The sequence below is a fragment of the Lepisosteus platostomus genome, chromosome 3 (genome assembly GCF_059453375.1).
Source record: "Lepisosteus platostomus isolate fLepPlt1 chromosome 3, fLepPlt1.hap1, whole genome shotgun sequence".
NCBI lineage: Eukaryota > Metazoa > Chordata > Actinopteri > Semionotiformes > Lepisosteidae > Lepisosteus > Lepisosteus platostomus.
Window position 1 is genome coordinate 2,923,413 of NC_142613.1, and position 25,156 is coordinate 2,948,568.

Consider the following 25,156-nt stretch of genomic DNA (forward strand, 5'->3'; position numbering starts at 1 on the left):
GGCGATGGGGCAGCCCCTGTCCGCACGCCAGTCTGCCCCTCTCCCTCCCCCAGATCAGCCGGCTCGGCTCCTCCGACACGCATTGCCTCACTTCCTGCTCGCCTCGCCTGCTTTGAAACCGGCTGGGCCAGCGACCGGAGAAGACAGGGGGCGCAGGGGCCGTGCCCCAGGTCCGAGGCGCAAGAGACACGAGGGAGCGGGCTGGGAAAGGCGGCAGGAGCAGCTGGGACTCTGGGTTGACTCGTTCGCCTGTGCTGGGAGAGGAGTGAGTGATGGTGACGAGCAACAGCGCACCCTGCTGGCCTGGGGAGGGAAGGGGGCCTGAGGACATGGCCGCCACACGCAGTTCTGACTGGCCTCCTCTCCAACATTCAGAGAAACTCCCCATCCCTCCACTCTCCAGCAGGGGGCAGCCTGCCCACCCAGAGACACTGCGAGGAGCTGAATGTAGTCTGCACAGGGGGTCCAAGCCAACACCAAGGGCGATTACAGCTGAGCGGGGGTTCACCGTGAGGGTCGGGGTCCAGGAACGAGCATCAGGGTTCGTTTTCAGACTCGAACCAGTGCTTTTCTGACAGCTAGGACTAAGGTGGGGCACGTGCACAAAGATGAGCTGATGCAGCACGGGAGGAGGGAGATCCACAGTGGACAATGGTGGGGTTTTTCATCCAGAAGGCAGCCTTCCAGAGCGCAGGGCGTTGTGTCATCGGAATGTGACCTCACCGTGCCAGCGACGTCACCGCGGGTCAGAGGGCCGGGACAGGCTGGCACCGACAGCCGCCGCGCGGGGTCACCCCCGCAGAGCCAGCAGGCAGGGCGAGAGAGACAATGGGAGGAAGAGAGGAAGAGCGAGGGCTTCCGCCAGAGACCGCGAGCGGGCGGAAAAGCGCCCTGGACAGACCCAGCCCCGCGCTCAGGCCAGAGAGCAGAGTTTATCAACCAGGCGCGGCTCTAATCCGGGAGGAGAGTAATCCTGCAATCTGCTGGAGTGGCACGGCGCGGAGGGGATGAGCTGCTGGGGCTGGAGAGGAGATAAGAGAGCGAACGAGAAGGGGAGCCGGAGACCCCCTCTCCCCCCGTCTCTCACTCAAACCCAAGCGCAGCTGTATTGCCAGGGGGAAAGCAAGACCAGCTTCAAAACAAAAAAAAACCCCAAAACAGTGCGAACGAAACTGAATCTCTCTCGCTGCATCTCCCCCATCCTGGCGATCCAGCGGCGGCAGCGGTGCCGTTCGAGTGCAGATCTCGAGTTCGAGTGAGCAGCAGCAGCGCAGGACGCACCCCCCCCCGCCACACACTAATCTCTCCGCGGACAGCGCGCGCGTGTCTCTTTAATCCTGCAGTGGGAGCGTGACAGTGCTGCTACCCTGCCCCCTGCCCAGCTGGGCCTGAGAGCGCCCATGAACACACCGGTGAGCCGGACCTCAGGAGGACAGAGCCCGTGGAGACCCTGAGGGCTGGTTTCGTTAACGCAAGCGGCTCCGCTGCGACAGCGCAGGTCCTGCGGACTCATCGCCTCACAGCAGTCAGGAGGCCAAGCTGGACCCCCCTGTGAGGGGCAATATGGGTCAGCACACGCAACACATCCAAGAACACACATACTACATCCAAGAACACACAAGAACGACATCCAACGCATACAAGTGTGTCCACACGCCCACAGGGGTCAAGGGGCAGCTTTCTCTCTCAGGCTGAGACTCAAACCAGTCACTGCGTCAGCGAGTCCCCCTGATCTGAGCCGGCTGCTCCGGGGGAGCTCGTGGGCTCCCAGCGCACCGCAGTTGGATCCGCTCCAGGATTTACTCCGGGCCGGGCCGGGGCTCTGAGCAGGCGCCTCTCAGTGAGCCCCCGCCCGAGACCTGGACCCCCGAGTCACTTCACGAGCCGCGGGAAACCGTTTCGGAGGAAGTCGGGGTGAAGCCTGAGACCAGGGGAGGGGGACAGCGCTCCCGCCGGCGAGGATGCAGGGATACGTCCTCGCTTCTCTCACCTGACCGCTCCCATACGAAGGCTCTCAGACCTCCCAGGCCCTGGTGCCTGTGTGAGGACAGTATTGATATTTCTGCACTCGGCTTGCTGACCTTATTGCACTTCCAAGGGTTCCTGTTTTACTGTGTTTGTACCTGTGATGGTTTAGAGAACGTTTGTGTCGGTAACAAAAGCTCAATAGAAGGATGGTCTACTTTTTTTAAGGGTTTAAAATTCAAAGTCGTTTTCAACGATCTGCTGCATAAAAGCTGTTTTTATAACCGTTGTCGTTGCAATTATCGTTATCTTTGACTGGATTTGACAAGCTGGGTGTGTTGCAGCTGTTTTTATTTAGCCCATCATAAACTCCCTCACCGCACTCTTCTGAAGAACAGCAGCAAGACGGTCGCTTTCAGATGGCGGACACGTTCATACGGAGCGGGACGAGGAGCGGATCCGCGTGTTTCAAAACACCCTTCTGCGCCCGAGCGTATTTTGCGAATTGAGTTTGCATTTGACTCGTTTCCGAGGTGAAGATAACGTTTCACGAACTCTAGCTGTGTGACTGGGAGGGGGCGAGTCCAGTACACCTGGTAGGTCAGTGTGAGATGAGACAGAAGGTTAATTCGGCAGGAATTCGCGGGTCGTCAACGCAAACGCACCAAAACGATCGTGACAAGCTTGACGTATCCAGCACCTGACGCTGGGTTAAACATTAATAACTGCCGTGCGGCGGAGCCCTGCTGTCAATCTCTGACAACGCCTGTTTCGGAACCACAGCGGGCCGGAGTGAGATGTGAAACTGTCGGGGATGGCGACGACCTCTCGCGCACGGGGGGGGGGGGGCTGGACGACCCCCCACGCGTCAGGTCCGAACCACCCGCGAACCAGGCCCGACACGAGGACGGCGTGCCCACCCCACACAGCTGTTTAACAAAGAAAAAGCGAGCGGCTGCGGCCGACCGGACCGGACCGAACTTCTCCCCGGGCCCTGCTGGAGTCGGGCTGCAGAGCTCGCCTCTCCTTAAACACAAGCAGTTTACCCATCCAATACCACTCTGGCCAGAACCCAGGTCCGTTTTCTGGTGTTTCACTGCAAATAACAAAGCCACTCAAAGATTCGTGTTTAGAACAGGTGCGCTCAAAGGGGGTGATTTTCTACGGAATTGTTTCCTTGTCAGACTTGCGGTGTTGTTCGTCTAAACACCACCCGCTTCAGAACAGAACCACCACGGCCGACCGCAGAGGCACCACGTAGCAGATCTTAAATATCAACAACGTATGTATCAGAAATCCACCCCCCCAAAAAAAGCTGTTCGCTCCAAGACTGGGCGAAGCTTTTATCTCCTGGTCCTTTCCGAGACGTCTCAACGGGACGGACTTCATCGGCAAAGCGCCGCTGATGCTGGTTGTTACAAAACAGGTCCAGAGAGATACGGGACCGTCCGAGCTGTTCGCTCCTGTACAGGTCTGGTCGGGACGGGTCTCAGCGCGCTACGGACACCGAGAACCACCGAGCGGTCCGGTCCGAGAGCCGGCACGCCCCTGCTCTCCGGAGCGGCTCGGTCCAGAACACAGCGACAACAGGAGGAATCGTGTCATGAGGTAACGGGTTTGAGACGAAGTAATTCACAGAGGCTAGAGCGCGGAACTAGACTTCTCTGCCCAGCCCTCGAGTAATTAATAACGGGCCCCCGTTATTAGTATCGTCTGAGACACAGGGCAAGGAGGGTCAGGGTGGCCGAGCCGAGCTTTGAACCCGGAACCTGCTGCCCGGCTAACTGGGCCATCTGGTATAGCCTCACAAAAGCTCGGGTTTGGGCTCGACACCGGCGCTGGCTGACGTTCAAAGGAGCACAACCCCGAACTTATTTTTTTTTAAAAAAAGCCCCTGCTTGCTCGAAAGCAATTCGCGGATTTTGTTCCGCAGCGGTTCACGGCGCGACAGAGGCAGGTGATCTGGGAAGATGAGGAGATCGGCGCTCACCCACAGAGCTTCAGACCATCACCCTCCAAAACCGCACCAACAGCCCACTGTCCCAGGGCCGGACCCGTCCTACCGCGTTATCCGAACCGAAGACGGGTTTCTCAGGTTTCTCAGGCACGAACCGTCCCGACTCGCCGCCGAACTGCTGCCCTCTCGAGCGACCGCGGGGGGGGGTGACTGAGCGCCTGATACCGGACTGGGGAGACTTCTCGCGCGGAGGAATGCGGGGGGGGTCTTCTCGTGTTTTACGAAGACAAAATAAAACGTATCGTCAGAGACGACACGGGGACGTCCACGGCTCGAAAACCCGCGCCGGGCGGCGGCTCGGCGGCAGACACACCTGCAGTCACCTCTCTCTGAACTTCGTGCGCAAACAGCTGGGACCTACCTCTCCCGCAGCGGACTCCCTGAGCGAGCGCGGGGCTTCCTATCGACGAGCCAGGTGGGCACAGAAGAACATGAATATCGATCATACGGCAATGTCGCACCAAGGACCGCAGGAGAGGTCCGGGGGTCTGGCCGGAGGGAAAGAGGGGGAGTACTTTCGGACGGCACAACAGGTTCCCGACGAGTCCCCTACCGCAGCTCCAAACTTCCCAAGCGCACGGGAGCCAAACCCACAATGCATTACGCCGTGGGTCACACTGAGGGAGTGTGACCAGGCCCCCTTCCCCGGCAGCGCGAGCAGGCGGAGCGCGGACTGGCGCCGGGCCGCAGCGCCACCTGCCGGCCGCGGCGCAGCGACGGGCTCCGAGCTTCTCCAGCAACGGACCCGCGATTTCACTATTTTTAACTTCTTATTTTTTAACTTCTTACTCAACGATGAAGTGATCTACAGCTGCGACATCCGCGATACATCGTAAAATAATCGTCAGCTTATTTACAGTAAAATAATTGAAGTAAAATAATGTTCAGCTTTCATCTTTCATGTTTTGATCATATTCTTTTTTTGACACATCTAAAGAAGGCTCCACGGCCGAAACGTTGTGGTTTCTCTCTTCTCTTTTCGGCAGGGAATAAACCTGTTACTTGTTCCTTTGCAGCCCACGCCTGCTGACGCAGCTCTCCACCCGAACTGTTATTTTTTGTGTACATAATGAAGTGTTGACATAATGACAGTAGGGATGGGAGATTACAACTAAGGAGTGACGCCCAAAGCAGGACCGCACTTGGTCATCGGGGGAGGAGAGAGCGATCTGCTCGCCAGCCGGATTAAAAGAGCATCAACGGGATTTCAGGACCTCGGTTTAAGGGATGGAACTTGCTCCGCTCGCTGCGCTGGGACACTGTTCGGAGATTCGGCTGCAGTGGGAACAGCGCCGCCTACTGCTCCACTGCAGGCATTGCGTGCCAGCAGCCACACTGCACAGCAGGTTCTGGGGGGGGGAGTGGGAAACAGCTTCACCCATGGGGCTTCAGGGAGACCCGTGGGGACCGGCGCCGAGAGGAACTGAGCCAGCAGCGAGCCGGTCCGACGCGTCCCGGTACGGACCTGGCCCAGCTTTTCACACGGCGTCTCGCTCCGTCGAGCAGCGGGCCTCCAGAACTTCCAAAACGCAGCGCTCTCACATCTTCAGGAATTACACCTGGGAGTGGGCGGCAGGGCGGTGCGGTTCTGGACCCGGGGTGCTGTCTGGGTGGAGTCTGCATGTTCTTCTCATGTTCATATGGGCTTCCTCTGGGTTAACTGGCCCCGGTGTGTGTGTGTGTGTGTGTGTGTGTGTGTGTGTGTGTGTCTTGCACCCTCCCTTGTGCCCCGTTGCTTGCTGGGATGGGCTCTGGCTCCTCTGGGTTGCTGAACTGGTAGAAGGGGTCAGAGGGTGGAGGGTGAGTGAGGACCCTCGTGCCCGGCGGCCCCTGTCCCAGGACGGCTCTTTCGCTCCACTCTCTCAGCAGCTCAGGGGATCAGCTGTGGGCAGGTCGGATGCATCAGTGTAGAATTCCTCAGAGCTGTCCCGGGTGACTTTTATTAATCACCTCCTGTGAGGGGAGGATGAACTCACACGATGACTCATCACCGAGGCCTTCAAGAATGGAATCGCTTGTGTGTCCAGCGCGCGGGGACTGACCTCTTGTCTTGAATTTTCTAGACGTTTTGCCGCACAGGAGTGTGCAGGGGCCCCTCTCGACAGCTCGGCGCTGCTCTTCCTTGATAGCGGTGTTTTTGGTAGATGGGGGGGCAAGGAGGAGAGTGGAGTGAGAGATTCACCTTTCCCAGATGCTGTGCTCCCATGTTTTGGGATCAAATCAATTTCCTCTTTATCTCCTCCATGTCTCCAGAGTGGAACAGCCAGCGGAGCGCTTTACAGGTAATGGGGATCCCCTCCACCACCACCGGTGTGCAGCCCCACCTGGGTGATGCGACAGCAGCCAGAGTGTGCCAGGACACCGGGGTTACACCCCTACCTTTTTTCGAGAAACACCCTGGGATTTTGAATGACCACAGAGAGTCAGGATCTCTGTTTTACGTCTCATCCGAAGGACGGTGCCTTTTTTACAGTATAGTATCCCATCACTATACTGGGGCATTAGGACCCACACAGACCACAGGGTGATCGCCCCCTGCTGGCCCCACTAACACCTCTTCCAGCAGTGGCCTTAGTTTTTCCCAGGAGTCTCCCATCCAGGTACTGACCAGGCTCCCACCTGCTGAGCTCCAGTGGGCGGCCAGCTGGGAGTCGCAGGGTGACACAGCTGCTGGCCTGTGCACATCGTCCTTCTCTCCCCCTGCACTAGTACAAGGGATGTAGCAGCAAGCTGAGCTGATTAAGAACCAGTTATTCTAAATTAATTACCAAAGACCAGATTTCATTCTAGTTGTGCCAAAATGCGAAGGGAGACAGTACATTTCCTACCCTTTGAAGCACAACTCTCTCCAGGGTTTGGAATATTTCATTCAGTTACTGAATGCAGAGAAAGCAGCTCCTTTTAAAAGCCGGTTTCTGGGGGTTTTGTCCGACTTGTACAAGTTTCACACACACAGATCAATAAGTTTCCTGCCTTCTACTTTAGTCTTAGCCATGGAAACCAAGTTAACTGTGAACGAAAAGAAGGATTTTAAGTTTATGAACGAACCCAAATTGAATTGACATGAATAAGGCAGATCGTCACTTTGCAGAGCTGTCAAAACGAACAACATCTCCGACACCGCGAGACTGGGAATGACTCAGGAGCTGGACCTGCCAGATCCCCCCCGAGCCTCTTCCTGTGGGCTCTGCGCTGGCTCGGCCCGCCCCTCCCTTCCTGAACCGCTCCGGCCAGCCCACGTTGCACAGCTGTGCTTCTGCCTCGGGCCACGGAGCTTCCTTTGGGATGCAGCCATGTGATTTAGAGGATCAATCCAACCCCCCCCATCCTTTCCCAGTCCGAACAAGGACTGCTTCCCGCAGGAAGAGGAGCAGGTCCACCTCCGCGCTGCGCACAGGGAAGACTGTTCTTGCTCCATACGTACAGCACTGCCAACCCGCGGGTCTGAAACGCTCCAGTTTGCATTCAGGTACAAAACACGAGCACATCGGTCTTCAGACGCCCACCGGTGAGCCATGGAGCAGCTCTGCCTCCAAATCCAGGGCCTCACGGCCGACAAGGGGGACAGTCTTGGAGACGGAGCACACACACACACACACACACACACACACACACACACACACCGGGGCCAGTTAACCCACCAGCATGTCTTTGGCCTGTGGGAGGAAGCCCATATGAACATGAGAAGAACATGCAGACTCCACCCAGACAGCACCCCGGGTCCAGAACCGCACCGCCCTGCCGCCCACTCCCAGGTGTAATTCCTGAAGTGGGCTCCCAAGTTTCCCGCAGATATCCGACTGCCGACTGCCCGGGCTTAGGGCAGCTGCAGGAACGTGCTAGTCTAACAGCGTGACGGGGCCCAACCCTGCTTCAGCACAACACACAACCGGCTGGCCTCTTCGCCCTTTGAAGGTGAGCCTCCCGGAGGTCTCCTGGGGGCCCTGTCCGGGCTCCTGGACAACTGGACAGCGCTCCGTTCTGCCCCAGGAGGATCCCACCTCAGTCTCCAGGGCAGCGAGAGCCCAGTGTCAATCAGAAGGGAGCTCCTGCCAATCAGTCAGGGAGCAGAGCAGATGCCTGCACATGAATACCTTCATCAGCTTGTTTTTAAAAAAGAGTACAATCACTCTGCCGGCTATTTACTATAGTATTATAGTTCTCCATCAGCCTGTATTCTATTGTATTACAGCGGTCAATCAGCCTGAATCCTGTGTTGTATTATATTGCAGTGGTCAATCAGCCTGAATTCTGTATTCTATTACATTACAGCCTTCAATATTACAATGGTCATAGTATCCTCGAATGGAGAAATCAGACTGACAAACTCTATCCATTTGCAGTGGGTGTGAACACAATAATGGTTATACCATATGTTTCAATTCATTATATCCCTATCCCAGATATCCCATACATGCAGAGATAAACCTGAAATCAAAGGAAATGCATGACAAAAAACACTGAACCACGAACACGTGTAGCTACTGATTACAGCATGTTTTATTTCGTTAATTAAAATGATAAAGTATTACAAGTAGAATTACAGCGAGAGCCATACAAATGATTTTATAATTAAATTTTAATATATTAATAAAACACATCCTCATTGCTTCTTCTATGATGACCTAGTTCTGCTGCTCGTCTTGTGATCACCATGGTACTCCGACATCCTCAGAGCAGGGTGACAGCACTAGTTGGAGGGACAGCCTATAGCAATTTTATTTATTTTTTAAATAAATCCTCCACCACATCAGAAATCCACAATTTTAAGTCTTCACTAATCCCACTGCAGTGCTGCTTTACTGCACAAAAGAAAAAAGTCACAACAGCCCCTGGAATGGGGGATGGCTTATTATGAACTACAGCTCCACCAAGTGACCGCAGTCAGACATGACACCTGTCAGAGCTAAGGCACAGAACTGCAGTGGCTTTCAGTGTCCACATTCTTAAAACTGTCCACCCTCTTCACACTGTCCACAGTGTCCATACTCTTCACACTGTCCACAGTGTCCACCCTCTTCACACTGTCCACACTCTTCACACCGTCCACAGTGTCCACCCTCTTCACACTGTCCACCCTCAGAGATCCCAGCAAGAACAGATGCACCTGATGCACAGTCCAGCTCTTTCTCACACTGACCAGGGTTCTGTTTGATAACAGGACACCCTCAGCCGGGATCATTATCGCAGATCGGAAAGCAGGGAATCTCCAAGGGACGGCCGCAGAGAGCCGGACCAGGAGCAGGCCGTGAGGCGGCCCGTTTCAGGAGAGTTCAGGCTACCACTGGTATTAGGTAGCCGTATTAGTGTATTAAAATACAAACTGGGTTAAAATACACCTGTTGCAAAACTAAAAGGCTATTTAGAAGAATAAAGTCTTGGCACAAGTCACTTAATATTGTTTTTAAAATCACAATAAGAAAAGAGGGCTCCCTTCAAGACTCTGCTCAGACCCACGTGACGTGCCGGAGGAGATGGAGGCTTCGTCAGCTGCAAGACCATACCGGTGTGGGCCTGCCCAACCGAACTGCAGCTGCCTTATCTAGCGCTCCTGGAGCTCCTCGGAATCCCACTGGGATATTTCCCCCGATGTTTAGTTAGCCCAATCTTTCCTTATTCCCCAATGACTGATCAACCCGTCAATCCATCGTTACTCCATCTCCATTTCCCCTCCCCCCTGTGTTTCCACTGGCGGTCTTTTCCAAGTCTGCCTTCCCCATATTGCACCGCTAGGCTGTCTCCCTACTCCTCCTTCTGCTCCTCGTCTCTCCCCTCCTCTTCCTCCTCTTCCTCGCCAGCGCAGGTGCCCGGAACGGCGCTGTCCTCTCCCAGCATCCTGCACAGCTCGGCCAGGCGCTGCTGCATTTTGGGGACCCCCGAGAGCTGGGTTTCGAGGCGCAGCTTCTCGTCCTGCAGGGAGAGGCGCGTGGAGGCGTCCAACTTCTCGAAACGCCAGCCCCCCTCGCCGTCGAACTGCAGCAGGTGGGTGTGGTACTTCCTGTGGGGGAAAGGCAGAGCTGCTCGGGCATGACGTGGGAGCAGGAGGGACAGGAGGAGGGGAGGGGACCAGGGGCAATTAGCACCGAGGGTGCAGCTCTCAGGGAGCCAGGAAGCCCAGGAAGCCTGGAGTCCATTTCTTTTCAACAGTAATCGCACTGCCAAGCCAAAGTGATTTAAAACCAAATTACAGCACACTGGACAGAAATGAAGGACCATTAATTAAATCAAGGGTAATATTTCCGATTGATCATGAAGAATCATTCGGCCAGCGGCGCTGCTCTTACCACAGCGAGGGCCGGTGCGTGATGGACAGGAGCGCTATCCCAGCATCCTTCGCAGCCTGAAATATTTTGCCCTCGACATCGATGCTGACGGCGCTGGTGCACTCATCCAGGAGCGCGTACTTTGGCCTGTGCCGAAAAACACAAGGGCAAACAAAGACAAGACCATGAGACGCTTCAGCTGCTGATAAAGGATAACCTGGTGCCTACAGACATGCGTGTGCCAGCTCGTGCCAGGGCTCATGTGGAGCTGAATCTGCTGCAGGAGCTGACGTGACGTCCTCAGAACCCAGACGCCACTGAAATCTCCCATTGAAGGGAGAGCCAGAGTTTTTGGAAGAGGAATTCTCCACGGAGGTGCCTGTGTTCACCCATGACTGAATCCTGGCAAGGGAAGAGCTCATCACATGCACAGACACACATGTAGACATGCAGTAAGAGACACAGGCCCACTAAGACACGTCCCCTCCCAGTCACACACAGCCATGCCCCCCACATACACAACCCCTCCCACACAGGTACAGCCACGCCCCCTCAGACACAACCCCTCCCACACAGGTACAGCCACGCCCCCCATACACAACCCCTCCCACGCAGGTACAACCACGCCCGCCTCAGACACAACCCCTCCCACACAGGTACAGCCACGCCCCCCTCAGACACAACCCCTCCCACACAGGTACAGCCACGCCCCCCTCAGACACAACCCCTCCCACACAGGTACAGCCACGCCCGCCTCAGACACAACCCCTCCCACACAGGTACAGCCACGCCCCCCCCACACAACCCCTCCCACGCAGGTACAACCACGCCCCTCTCAGACACAACCCCTCCCAGGCAGGTACAACCACGCCCCCACAGGCACAACCCCTCCCACGCAGGTGCAACCACGCCCCCCTCAGACACAACCCCTCCCACGCAGGCACAACCACGCCCCCCTCAGACACAAGCCCTCCCACACAGGTACAGCCACGCCCCCCACATACACAACCCCTCCCACACAAGTACAACCACACACCCCACAGACACAACCCCTCCCATGCAGCCACAACCACGCACCCCACAGCCACAACCCCTCCCAGTCAGGCACAACCCCTCCCAGTCAGTCCCTCACCTGTGGTAGAACATCCTGGCCATGCCCATCCGCTGTTTCTCCCCACCAGAGAGCACGTCCTTCCAGTCACTCTCTGCATCCCAACCTGCAGCCAGAGAGACAGCTCTCACTGCCCGATCCTATCTTTCCTCTCTTCACTCCTCTTCCTTGCCCTGTGACCACCTCCCTCCTCTCTCCTCTTCCTCTCCCAGTGTCCACCTCCTTGATCTTTCACTCCCACATACATCCTCCCTCCTCTTCCTCTCCCAGTGTCCACCTCCTTGATCTTCCACTCCCACCTCCCTCCTCCCTCCTCTTCCTCTCCCAGTGTCCACCTCCTTGATCTTCCACTCCCACCTCCCTCCTCCCTCCTCTTCCTCTCCCAGTGTCCACCTCCTCGATCTTCCACTCCCACCTCCCTACTCCCTCATCCCTCCTCTTCCTCTCCCAGTGTCCACCTCCCTGCCCTTCCTCTGCCTCGTCTCACCTCCCTCCCTCTCCAGGATGTAGCGCAGGTTGACGATGTTCAGGATGCCCTCCAGGTGGGCGTCAGTGAAGCCCCTCTCAGTCAGCTCCTCGGGGGTGTCTGGGTAGATCACCTGGTCTCTCAGGGTGCCCACGGACATGTAGGGTCTGGGGTGGAGGCAGATTAATCAGGGATTAATACAACACCCGCTTTCAGATCGCTCACTTTGAGGCATCGATGACTAATTCTGTCATCATGTAAGAGTCTGGTGTGGTTTTTGAATGGGCCGGATTCTGAGCTGGCCAGAGCAGGCATCTCCTGGGCCTCGAGACTTGAAACGAGAAGCAGGACTTGTCTGAACTTTTAAAATAGCAGCCTGAGCCCGACCTCTGAGCCCCCTCTGTTCCGTCCGGAGGCAGTGAGTGTTTTGCTCTGGCTCATTACACCCCGCTGGGCTTGTCATCTGTGAATAGAGCTGCAGGCAGTATTATCTCATTCTTATTATCTTATTAGTGGGGCAGAGACGACTCCTTGTCCCAGTGTAGCCCCCGCCCCCCACCCCGCCCGCTCTGGGGCCATACCTCTGGGGGATGTAGAACATGTTTTCTGGGGGGGGTTTGCGTAGCACCCCACTGTAGACCGGCCACAGCCCACTCAGGATCCGGAACAGGGAGCTCTTCCCACAGCCGTTCGGACCCGTGATCAGCAGGTGCATGCCCTCCTCCACCTGGACCCAGAGAGGCGGGGGGGGGGGGGGGGGGGAGATCACCTGTTATTTCTTGACATGGGACAGTATCGCCCTGATTCAGTCTTGTGGCTTTTGAACGCTAATTTAACGCAACTAATTTAGCAAGATACGATCAAGAGGAGATCGAGTCATTCAGTCAAGTCTACACGTCCTCACGCAAGCTGAAAACATCCAAGTTCAAGTTATATTTAATATATAGGAAAAATACAGAATATAGAAACAGACTTGGGCGGCCCAGTGCTGCAGTGATCAGCATGGCTGCCTCGCACCGCTGGGGACCCGGGTGTGATTCCTGGGGTGCTGTCTGTGTGGAGTTTGCATGTTCTCCCTGTGTTTGTGTGGGTTTTCTCTGGGTGCTCCAGCTTCCTCCTACAGTCCAAAGACATACTGGTAGGTTAAATGGCTTCTTGGAAAACTGGTGCTGGTGTGAGTGTGTGTTTGTTTCTGTGTGTGATGGACTGGCGTCCCGTACGGGATGTACCCTGCTTTGCGCCCAGTTCCTCATGAACCCCAAGCTCATCTGATCTGCAGCAATGTCAGCCCAACACGTAGTGTGGCTATTTTTCAGCAGGTGGGACACACTGCAAATTGATTCACATTCACGCGTCTTGGATAATTAACAGGTTTAAATGAACAACTTAGAAGACAAGCTTTAGGCACATCACGTGCGTCTAAAAATAAAAGATGACAAAAACAGGCCAAAGAAAATAAATCGACTGCGTTGTCTCTTGCTGAGTTTGCAGCTCTGAGTACTTGCAGAGAACATTCTGTGGATCTGGGTTGGGACAATGACTCTGCTGGCCCAGCAGATGGCAGCATAGAGCTACTACACCAAGGACACCGCCTGATGACAAACAACCGGCTCATTGTCACAGCAGCAGCTCACATCCTCTGCGGCTGCTCACACCCCTCCTTTGACAACCAGTCTCCCATCGCACAGCCCTGTGCTGCATTCCGGGTTTTACCCACTGCAAGCCTATGGCAAAAACGTGCTGAAAAAAAGCAGAACACCTAATATTAAACCTGCCTACGCACATCGACTCCCTGGTGCCGGTTAGGACACAAGCCTGCAGCTCAGAGGGGAAACATCGCCCCCCGGCAGAGGGAACCCCGATTCCGATCAAGGTGAGAAAGACCTTGTTGTGACCTGGCAGGGGAAGGAGCAGCACCGGCCCCTGGGAAGCTAGATGCGGCAGCACCCTGGCCAGCCGGCGTGAGAGAGCCCATTGTCAGCAGCTGTGGGAACCAGGCAGGCGCCACTGTGTGGGCGTCAGTCACACGGCGCGGGGGCACAGAGGGCACAGCGCGTTACCGCGCGGAGCCGTTTACAGGAAGGGGCCCCATGGCGCGGCTGCCTCGATCCCCGCCGGAGGAGGGACGCGGCCAGCTCGCACGGGCCTGAGACCGTGAGGCCCGACGGGGCAGGAACCAGACCCGCAGGCACGCTCGCGCACGGTACAGAACCACGTCGAGTCGTCTAGAGACAGGAACTGTAGTGACCAGGCCCAGTACACAGATATCCACGGGGAGGCCTCAATGGGCCACCTGACCTCTTGTCAGTCAGTCACACGGACTGTGCAAAGAGGCAGCAGAGAGGAGAGAGAAGGGAGCAGGGAGCAGACGGCAGGGAGCAGGGAGCAGAGGGCAGAGGGCAGAGGGCAGAGGGCAGAGGGCAGAGGGCAGAGGGCAGAGGGCAGAGGGCAGAGGGCAGAGGGCAGAGGGCAGAGAGCAGACGGCAGAGAACTGACGGCAGAGAACACAGTGGACTGCGGATAGCGGAGAGCAGAGAGCAGGGAGCAGGGGGCAGAGGGCAGAGGGCAGAGGGCAGAGGGCAGAGGGCAGAGGGCAGAGAGCAGAGAACACAGCGGACAGCAGACAGCGGACAGCGGACAGCAGAGAGCAGAGAGCAGAGAGCCTGCGTGTCTGGGTCAGTACAGGCACTGCTGGGCGTCACCTGTTCTCCAGGACCCTGACTCCGGCCCTGAGAGTAAATGCAAGGATGAGGAGCTGGCGGAGTGCTGAGGCGCCTCGTGTTTCAGATTCTTTCACCAGCCCTTGTTATCCAGAACTGTGGGTTTTGTGATCACGCAGCTCTGAACGGGGCTGGGCACCAGCAGTCCCACACCGTGAGATTCTGGGTGTCACTCAATTATGTACAGTTCACGGTGCTACACAGACAGTTCAGCTGGAGAGGCCCATGGGAGTCAGTGGGACCTGCAGTCCCACGCAGGGCTGGCCAGTCACATGAGAGGATTATAGAGGCTGGAGTCTTCACAAAGCACTTGGAGACAAACAGCCTTTTGTCCGAAGAGGAAACAGAACCATTTCCTCCTTACGTTAAAGGTGGCGCCCCACCTCTTTGACACGCATGCAGACACGCACACAAAGCCGGTGAAGTGAAACGATACCGATACTCTGACCCCCCCATCCTACAGATCTCCAATCACAGCAGTGTTCCAGGCACAGACTGTACGCAACTCCCCTCAAGGAGTCAAGACGAGCTGTGCTGCTACACTGTAGTACTTCTCCCAGTAGCCAGTGTTACATTCCTATCTTGAACTGCTAGATGACCACCGGAGAATGAACTCCTTCTTATCCCTGCACTGCCCAGTGAGAGGCAGCCTGCTTTAGGAGAACTCACACATTTTGTGATCTAAGCGGCAGGTAAGATAAACACCTAAACTGAGAACTAATTTCCCAAAAGAAGGGAGGTGAACAGGGGGTGGGTGCATTCATGGTGATCTCCCCAATATAACAATTACAACACAAACATTCATGCAAGAGCTTCACCCAGTTATGCTACAGTATGTTTAAACTAATGCTTGTTAATGTTGGTCAATCTCACGAAGTGAAGGGAAAAAGGCTGTTAATGGGGTGCACCGAACAGTATGGAAAATGCATGAGTAATGCCTCCATAGGCATCTCTGAACTGTGCAGCTACCTTCAATCCTTTTAAACTCAATGACCCTTTAAACCCCTTTTAGTTTAAAACCTTGTTATATTACAAATTAATGTTCCCTTATTTAGGTTTTCTGTCATGTCTAAAAGTGGCTGGCCATCTTAAGAAAGGGCTGCAGTTACAGTTGACCTGCCACTAGAGGCTGCTATATAGCTCTGTAAAGAGCCACAGTGGGTGGCACGACAAGACTTGGGGGTGCTGTAGGCATCGGTCCTTACCTCGATGTTGAGGCTGGACACAACCACATCTCCAGTGGGAGTGATGATGGGGATGTTCTCACACATGATGCCCTGCTGCACATCGATCACCTTTCCTGTACGCACAAACAACACACACAACAGGCCATCAGTCCCCTTTCCCACACACACACACACACACACACACACACACACACACACACACACACACACACACACACACACACACACACAACAGGCCGGTTCCTTTCCCCAGGCACAGAACAGTGCTCAAACTGATAGAGCAGTCTGGAGCTCCAAATGAGCACTTCTGAGAGACATTAATAACTCTTCTAATCCGACGGCATTCTCCATTCCAGCTCCACTTCCCATTCCCTTTGAATCTGTTCCAATGCAGAATTTGAAGTCCAGCCATGTTGTTGAAGTTGATTCCCTGGTTTAACAAAAAAACAGCTGGAGGAGATCCTGGAATTAATTAACACTAATTACAGAATGGGCCAGATGGGCTGAATGACCTCCTCCAGTGCCTGGCCTCTCCTGGCATGATGCTCCTATTGCAGCCTGAGCTGTGAGACAGGCTGGAATCAGGTTCAAACTGGAAGGCGATGGGAGCTGCTCACACCTGGATACAGACGGGCAGTAAGTGAGGAAAACAGGGGGTCTTAACTGTATTCCTTTCTGGCCTCCACCCAACCCAGGGTTCCAGGGGGTGTTACCTTTGACCTCCAGGGGTCCCTCGATCCTCACGCCGTGCCTGATGACCTTGGCAGCCCCTCCCTCGCCGCCGTCGCCCCCCGCAGAGCGCCGGTACACGCCCGCGCGCACATCCTCGAACACGGCGAACATCTCGTACACCCGGGCGGTGTAGCCCGCCAGCTCCGTCACCTGGGACAGCGAGGGAGACCCGGTGCGCCCGGCTGATCCATCACACAAGTACACGAGCACCCCAGGGGGAGCTGGAACCCCCCGGAGCAGCACCGTGTGGGCGCAAGCTTACTGTAGACACACGTTTCTCCACTGTTTATACACCAGTTAATCCCACCATATTTCTCTATGCTACATTCTGCTATTGCTATGCCTTTTACTACACTACACTCTGATTTTACCCTGCAACAGCACAGTACACTATTATAAGGGCAGGTTATGCCTCCTTCCCAGTGTTCAGTTCCCAGCCCTGGTTCTGATGGGCCTAGAAGACAAAGCTTCCCTCAGCAAAGGCGCCAGGTCTGCGTATCAGTGTGTGGAGTGACAGTGCGAGCACCACAGCGTGTGCGTGAGAAAGTGCAGCCGCAACAGTGAGTGTGCTAGTGCATGTGCAAGCAGGGCAGGGTTCAAGAGTACCCTTGCACGAGTGTGCACGAGTGTGCGAGGGCGACAGTACTCGTGCGAGCATGACGGCGTGCCTGAGAGCAGGACAGTGCACGTGCGCGAGTGTGACAGGGCACGTATGAGTATGAGAGTACGACAGTGCGAGCCAGTGTGTGAGAATGGGCGCATGGGTGCGAGGGCGACAGTACTCGTGCAAGCATGACGGCGTGCCTGAGAGCAGGACAGTGCACGTGCGAGAGTGTGACAGGGCACGTATGAGTATGAGAGTACGACAGTGCGAGTGTGTGAGAGTGTACCAGGGAGCAGCTCTGCTCCTCGATTGCCCTGGTCACTCAGTCGTCAGCAGACAGACCTGTGCTCTCTGCTTCAGTGCACAGACCGGGGGCCGGGGGCGTCTCACCTCCTTGTAGGAGCTCATGATCCTCTCGATGGCGTCTGCGCCGGCAGTCAGCAGGTTCCTGGCCGTGGTGAAGGCCTCGGTCCGCTCGCTCACCAGATCCTCCTCCTTCATCACCATGGCAGCCTGCTTCGTCTCCTCCGAGTCTGGGACACAGAGAGCCGGGCTTACCGACGGGGCTGGGGGGTTCCGGAAAATGCTGCAGTAACTGCTTTGCCAAAATTGTGGAATTTCAAAATTCCCTCATCTATATCCGATTTTCCACCTTCGTTGTGCCTGTGGGAAGTGTTCCCCCTTCCTATTACTAGCTAAAACAGAACAGTCCAGTTACTCTGCCACCAGGAATGGTGGAAGAGATTGGGTAACAACACAAATGCAAACCTGGGTTCACATATAACTCGATGTTTGCAAATGCTTCAGTGGCAGCAGTAAAAAATTCCTGGAACTTTAAGAACCCGTCATTGTTAAACAGAACTATGGCCACTGGAACAGTTTCTAAGTTACAATGAACTTGTGGTTTTCGTTAACAATTGCAGGCTGTGCTTGCGTGTGCTAATGCAAACATCAAGAAATATTTAGAAAAACTTCTGGGTGTAACAAAAACATGATTGACAGTTTTTTTTTTACTTTAGCACGTCTATGTAAGTTATTTATTAATGGAATCTTGACAGCTTTTTACACATCAACCAGGGCTTAACAGGATCTTCACACTGACAGACAAAAGGAAGTGTGAAGTAATCTTGAACAAAGAGGTCTACCAGGGGACATGGTACAAGCACTCAAAATCCTGGAAGACATTGACAGCCAGCCCAGGATTCCTTTCACTGCGAACAGTGAAACAAACCTGACAAGTCGAAACACCACAAGTTCAAATGACTTGAAGTGCATTTAAAACTGGGAGCATTAGGCACGTCTTTACACCAAGGGTGGTGGGAGTGTGGAACACGCTGCCCAGGCATGCTGTTGAAGGCGATACCCTGGGTTATTTCAAGACACAGCTGGAGGAGACCCTGGGATCAATCAACTACTACACACCACCAAACAATCAGGTTGGACTCCTCTCTTGAGTTACTCTGCTCATTTTTTTAGCAAACAAAAAGAATAAAAAATCACTGAACAAGAGACAAGGGATGTGGTCATGTGAATTCCTTCCCTCTCCCGCTGGGCAAATGGTTTTCTTTCATTGCTCCTCACAGATCGACTGACTGACGGAGTCTGGCGTCTGCGTGTCAGTCATAGTCTACGCCCCTCCATGGACACGCCCGCCCCAGTTTGCACAGAGGTTACAAAACCTGCCGATATAGATTACCAACGGTTTAATACTGAACATACGTCCTTTATCTTCTGCTGCTGATCAGGCACAGGGGGAAAAAAAGTGTGGAGTAGCTCAGAGTAGCCAGTGGCAGTGATGATGATGATGATGATGAACAGAGAGACTCACTGTGCTCGGAGTAGCCAGTGGCAGTGATGATGATGATGAACAGAGAGACTCACTGTGCTCGGAGTAGCCAGTGGCAGTGATGATGATGAAGAGACTCACTGTGCTCAGAGTAGCCAGTGGCAGTGATGATGATGATGAACAGAGAGACTCACTGTGCTCGGAGTAGCCAGTGGCAGTGATGATGATGAAGAGACTCACTGTGCTCAGAGTAGCCAGTGGCGGTGATGATGATGATGATGATGAAGAGAGACTACTGACTGTGCTCGGAGTAGCCAGTGGCAGTGATGATGATGATGAAGAGAGACTAGTGACTGTGCTCGGAGTAGCCAGTGGTGGTGATGATGATGATGAAGAGAGAGACTCACTGTACTCGGAGTAGCCAGTGGCAGTGATGATGATGATGATGAGGAGACTCACTGTGCTCAGAGTAGCCAGTGGCGGTGATGATGATGATGAAGTGAGACTCACTCTACTCCGAGTAGCCAGTAGCAGTGATGATGATGATAATGATGATGAAGAGACTCACTGTGCTCGGAGTAGCCGGTGGCAGTGATGATGATGATGAAGAGAGACTCACTGTGCTCGGAGTAGCCAGTGGCGGTGATGATGATGAAGAGAGACTCACGTGCTCGGAGTAGCCAGTAGCAGTGATGATGATGATGAAGAGACTCACTGTGCTCGGAGTAGCCAGTGGCAGTGATGATGATGATGAAGAGAGACTCACTGTACTCCGAGTAGCCAGTGGCAGTGATGATGATGAAGAGAGACTCACTGTACTCTGAGTAGCCAGTGGCGGTGATGATGATGAAGAGAGACTCACCGTGCTCGGAGTAGCCAGTGGCAGTGATGATGATGAAGAGAGACTCACCGTGCTCGGAGTAGCCAGTGGCGGTGATGATGATGATGAAGAGAGACTCACTGTACTCTGAGTAGCCAGTGGCGGTGATGATGATGAAGAGAGACTCACCGTGCTCGGAGTAGCCAGTGGCAGTGATGATGATGAAGAGAGACTCACCGTGCTCGGAATAGCCAGTGGCGGTGATGATGATGAAGAGAGACTCACCGTGCTCGGAGTAGCCAGTGGCAGTGATGATGATGATGAAGAGAGACTCACCGTGCTCGGAGTAGCCAGTGGCAGTGATGATGATGATGAAGAGAGACTCACTGTACTCTGAGTAGCCAGTGGCGGTGATGATGATGAAGAGAGACTCACTGTACTCTGAGTAGCCAGTGGCGGTGATGATGATGATGAAGAGAGACTCACCGTGCTCGGAGTAGCCAGTGGCGGTGATGATGATGAAGAGAGACTCACTGTACTCTGAGTAGCCAGTGGCGGTGATGATGATGAAGAGAGACTCACCGTGCTCGGAGTAGCCAGTGGCGGTGATGATGATGAAGAGAGACTCACCGTGCTCGGAGTAGCCAGTGGCGGTGATGATGGGCACGGCCACCATGACGAGCCCTGAGGCGCTCCACAGGTACTTCATGAGGAACTGCTCCAGCATGATGTACCACAGGCGCTTGAACAGGATGAGGTTGATCTGGGAGGCCAGGGCCTGGTAGCAGCGCTGTAGCTGGGCCATCTCCACCTGCAGGGACACACACACACACGTTACAACTACTGCTACACAATATCAAGCACTGTCTTCACCTCACACCACATGGAAGCACGGCCACAGCACTTCTAACTATGAAAACAAAGTGTTTTCAAATGGGAATTTTCTCGTTCAATGAAAGATTGCCCAGTAGATAAATTGCTGAAAGTTCTGTTTTGCACAGATTGCATCTTGTTCTTGTTTTGTCTCAACTGCTGAGATGACATGGAGCACTGTGCAGTGTGGAGCAGTGGTCAGGGCTGTAGTCTCTGGAAGGCTGGGGGTTCGAATCCTGGGTGGGTCTCTACCACGTCAGCCTTGAGTAAGGCTGTGCACTCACTCTTGGGTACAAATGCAAGTGGCTTTGGTAAACTGTCACGTTTCAAATGCCGAGGAAGCAGGTGACTGATGGTGAGGACTCTGTCCTTCTCCCAGGACCAGGACAAGGCCAGGGCACATGCACAGCCTCAGCTCTCCTGTCTCCTGTCCCAGAGCGCCATCTAGATTGACTGCAGCAGGGCAACAGGGCTGGACCTGGCCAGTACTGAGATTGCAGGTCTCCGAGGCAAACCGGGTCGCTTCTGTAAGTGGTGTTGGTGGACCAGTAGGAGGCTGGTGGACCAGTAGGAGGCAGACCAGTCTGGACCAGACGTTCCACAAAATAGCTTAAGTGTGCTGACAGAGGGACCTGAGCTTTTGGGTTGAGACAGTATTAACGTCCTGTCCTTTTTTTTTGCACACTGAAAACCACAAGATTCACAACAGGTGAAAGCTAGTCCCGCTGACAGGGCCAAATGCAAGGAAAAAACTTCCTACAAAAGCCCCCCTCTCATCTTAACTGGGCTGCAGTTCCTGTCCTACCCTACCCTCCAGGAACGTCACAGGACATCCTGTTTACATAAAAGATTATACACACAGTGCTGCACGTTGGCTGTGTTTTGCTTTTCTTGAGTGCGCGTAGATCGGCTCTAACATCACACAGACGGCGCTCTCGGTTCTGAGGAATAAATCCCGAAAAGCGACGTCTGAAACCACCGGGAGCAGCAGGGCATCGTGGGAAACACGTGGTGGGCAGGACCTGACCTGTCATGGCGGCGGCCACAGCAGTGCAGCTGTGTTAGTGGATGCAGGGCTGGTCTCGCGCTTAACGAGAGAGAAGCACAAGGAGATCGCAGGGCGCTACATCAGGCCATCAGAGCCAGGATGATATTTTAAGAATTCCCGCAGGCAGACTCTTTTCAATTGGTTTCCCAAAAAGCTCAATAAGCAGAGCGTGGCAGGAAATCCCGTTTGCGATAGCGTGCAGCTCCGCTTGGGTGACAATCTTGGAGATACAGGGCAGGATTGACTGAAATGGGGACAAAGGCTTTAGAATAACACTGCAGCATGTTAACTGGAGTCTCTGCACACGTGCTGCATTTTCTCAGTTCTTTGACACCACCTGGCACAACAGGGTAGCCCTGCAGAACATGACTTCCTGGGAGTAACATCATCACCTGATGTACAAGGGGGGCTGAGCCTTTGCCCACTGTACAAGGTTAAGACAGTCTGTTCCTCGCCGGCCTTATGTAAGACCCCCCCCCCAACCAAACACTGTTACAATCCTGCTCTCCTGACTCCGAGCGTCTCCTTGACCTTCAGCCTCTGACCCCTGACCCACTGTCACACAGCTCTTCCCCACCTCAGGACACACACACACGCCCCACTCTCTCACACAAACCAGGAATCACACAGCAAAGCCAGGGCCAGCCTCTTCTCTGCTCCCGATCTCTGCCTGACAGGCCTCACGTTGGAAGAGACAGCAGCTCTTTGCCTGTTGACCTATTTAGATATCTCCAGTGCAAACTTACTTACGTGGCACAATGCCCAAGGCCTTCAGGTAATAAACGACCCCTACTCTCACCAGTGTTTATTCCAACACGACACACGTTCACACTTCCACCTGCAGCAGTCTAAGGATAAAGCGCATTTTAAGCCAAAAGCATGGATCCCTGCTGTGTCCCCCCGGATCAGTGTTTGCACGCCCCCTCGCTGCCAGCTGGCTCAGCTCAGGCTGCTTGTGCCAGTGGTTGGTATCTGGGCCAGAAATGACAAAGCACATTAAACAGCTTCTAAAACCAGCCCTGCCGGCGGGCGGCTGGACCGAGCGTGGTCCGCGCGCACTGACCTTGTGCCCCCGGTAGAAGGCGATCTCCTCCGAGTTGGCGATGATGCGCGAGTGCATGTAGCGCAGCTCGCCCTTGCGCCGCGCCTCCTGGGCCACCAGCTTGCCGAAGCGCGGCGAGAAGGCGCGCAGCACCTTGGCCGTGAGTGCCACCACGATGCCGGCGATGACGGACGGCCAGGTGGTGCTGGCGCCCTTGGACCAGGCCGTGCGCAGCAGCGTGTAGCCCGTCACCGCCACGTCCAGGATGGGCTTGGTGAGGTTGGAGTAGAGGTGGGCCACCGAGGCGGCGAAGGCCACCACGTCCTCGGTCAGCGACTGGTCGGGGTTGGCCAGCCGGCCGTCCATGTTGCTGACCCGGTAGTAGGTCTGGCGGCTGAAGTAGAGGCGGTAGGCGTGGCTGACCAGGCGCGTGCGGAAGGCCAGCGTCAGCCTGCCCTCCAGGTAGCGGATGGCGCTGTTGACGAAGGTGGCGGGGATGGCGATGAGCAGCCACTTGGTCAGCTGCAGCACGAAGGCCCGCGGGTCCTTGCGCACGATGGTCCTGACGATCTTGCCGTCCAGCCGGGCCACGTAGATGGACAGGAAGGTGCGGGAGACCAGCGCCAGCGAGTGGACGCCCAGCAGGCCCAGCTCCCTGCAGAGCAGCCGCGGGAACAGGATCCGCAGCAGCCGGACCAGCCGGCGCAGGAACTCCTGGTCCAGGCCGGGCGAGCGCCCGCCCCCGCCCGCGGCCCCCGAGCCGCGCGGCCCCCCGTTGGCCTCCGGGCGCGGGGTCCCCGCCGCCTCGCCCGCCCCGGCCCGCCGCAGCAGGACGGGGTACAGCTTCTTGACCCCGTACGCCGCCGCCAGCAGCAGCAGGGCCCTCCTGACCGCGGAGGTCCTCTTCAGCTGCGCGGGCAGCTGGGGGTACAGGACCGAAGACATGGGGGGGCACGTCCTGGGGGGGGGGGGGGGTTCTACTTTTTATACACGGTCTCCCCACGCGTCAGACCTCTGTCCGGTTTCCCTTCTTCGCACGCGTGTCTCTTCCTCAGCGCTGAAAAGGAGGCTCTCGGCGTGCGTGTGCGTGTTTAAATCAGATCCAGGCCTGTCCGCTCAGTATCGTGGGGTTGTAAGGGAGAGGGGGTTCCCCCCCGTACCGGACAGCCGGGTGACCTCGGGGAACCTTCTCCGGGGTGACGGCACCGTGCCCCCACACCAGCACGCAGGAACACGACCTAAAAGTCCGTCACTCCGACATCACATCAAGGGGAGAGCAGCACCTTGGAAACGCAAAGCGGAACCGTGACGTTGAACCCGCTCTAGAAAGTGAACCGTTCGGAAAGGTCTACGCGCGACCTCCGGTTACATCTCGCACTTTTTTCTAATTTCTGGGGGCCCAAGCAATCCCAGCGGTGCGCTCCTTTGAGGTGTAAAAATAAACGTTTATCTTTCAGATATGAATCAACTGATAACGAGAAAACAACCCAACACAACACACACGCACAGGAGGTCGAGGGGCGGCGAGGAAAGCAACCTGTCCCAGGTGACAGGTGGGGGTCCAGGTGGCGGGGTCCCCCAGAAATGTCGCTTCAGTCAAACTTCAGTCTGACCTTCAATCAGGCAGCTCGCAATCTCTCTCTAAAGAGAGGAGCAAGAACTCAAAGTTATTGCTCGAGCAGGTGTACCGTGTACACCTGTATGATTATGTAAGTTACATAACTAAGTCAAACAGCGTCAACCTCCTCGATGTGCCTGGTGTCCTCTGACGGTATTCTACCCCGTGTCGCCTAATACCTGCAGTATATAAAAGTTGTTGTTATTATAAGAAGCTACAGTTGGCCGCCCAACTGTTGACAGCAGCGCGTTTCCTGAAAAGAGAAAAGTTGCAGGACTTTGTTGACAGCGACACTGCAATACACACGGAAACGAAACGAGTCCCGGGCGCAGGAAGGGTGAAGTCGCTGGCTTTTCTGTCTAAAGGAGAAAAAAAAAGTTTTCGCTTTTTAAGCCTTCCGTAAAAAACCCTTGGTGAACTTTACGCACCGACTGTTCGCCGTAAAAGAGGGGAAAAAAAAACAAGTTTCGAAACTTGTTGGAAGTGTGTGTGAAAGGGGGGAGTCTATTCTATTCGCTGCAAATACATCCGAGTCTCGAAATTCGCCCCTCGACGCCGGTCAGTCCCGCAGCGTCAATCTCGGTATCGACACCCCCAAGGGCGGCTGCAAGTCCGCTCTCCTCTCGCTTCTGCTTTTCTGTAACTGTCAAAGACGTAGGAAGTCCTCCACCTATCCCACAATCCCCCTCGCACCCGGCTTTTCTGGACGCTCTTCATGCGCGACTGAGAGTCTATGGTGGCAGCGTGTAAATGTGAGAGCCGTAGGTTAACCATCTGAAAAGATTTTTTTTTTGAAACACCCGAATACTTTCAGAAATCACGCCACCTCACCGCGCTCTGCGTAGTAGAGCTGTAGCTGAAAATATTAACCCGTTCGTGCCTTTGTGGAGTCTCAGCCTTTAAA

At 55.0% G+C, this 25,156-nt stretch overlaps 2 protein-coding genes across 5 annotated transcripts in view; both read right to left on the bottom strand.

Moving 5' to 3' along the window:
- Positions 1-4,586, bottom strand: part of plxnb3 (plexin B3) — a 49,377-nt gene extending 44,791 nt beyond the window's left edge. For all 4 annotated transcript variants that reach the window (XM_088623829.1, XM_088623822.1, XM_088623830.1 and 1 more), the window contains exon 1: positions 4,344-4,586. The gene's annotated coding sequence lies outside the window, so the exon portion shown is untranslated. The remainder of the gene's footprint in view (positions 1-4,343) is intronic.
- A 3,872-nt stretch (positions 4,587-8,458) lies between these two features.
- Positions 8,459-25,002, bottom strand: abcd1 (ATP binding cassette subfamily D member 1). Its single transcript, XM_088623846.1, has 11 exons — positions 24,681-25,002; positions 22,656-24,275; positions 20,302-20,482; positions 17,456-17,598; positions 16,443-16,611; positions 15,748-15,842; positions 12,404-12,549; positions 11,844-11,989; positions 11,378-11,462; positions 10,267-10,392; positions 8,459-9,980 (listed from the first exon to the last, which is right to left on the bottom strand). Exons 2-11 carry the CDS (start codon positions 23,577-23,579, stop codon positions 9,725-9,727), a joined length of 2,271 nt encoding a protein of 756 aa, XP_088479972.1. The 5' UTR covers positions 23,580-24,275; positions 24,681-25,002; the 3' UTR covers positions 8,459-9,724.
- Between the last annotated feature and the right edge of the window lie 154 nt (positions 25,003-25,156).

What these genes read in the sequence shown, in the direction of transcription:
- abcd1 (XM_088623846.1), bottom strand. Translation starts at nt 23,579, where the DNA reads ATGTCTTCGGTCCTGTACCCCCAGCTGCCCGCGCAGCTGAAGAGGACC. An exon ending in CACTGGCTACTCCGAGCACG is followed by an intron (nt 17,599 to 20,301) that starts GTGAGTCTCTCT and finishes TCTGTGTCCCAG; the next exon opens with ACTCGGAGGAGACGAAGCAG. An exon ending in GGGACCCCTGGAGGTCAAAG is followed by an intron (nt 15,843 to 16,442) that starts GTAACACCCCCT and finishes TTGTGCGTACAG; the next exon opens with GAAAGGTGATCGATGTGCAG.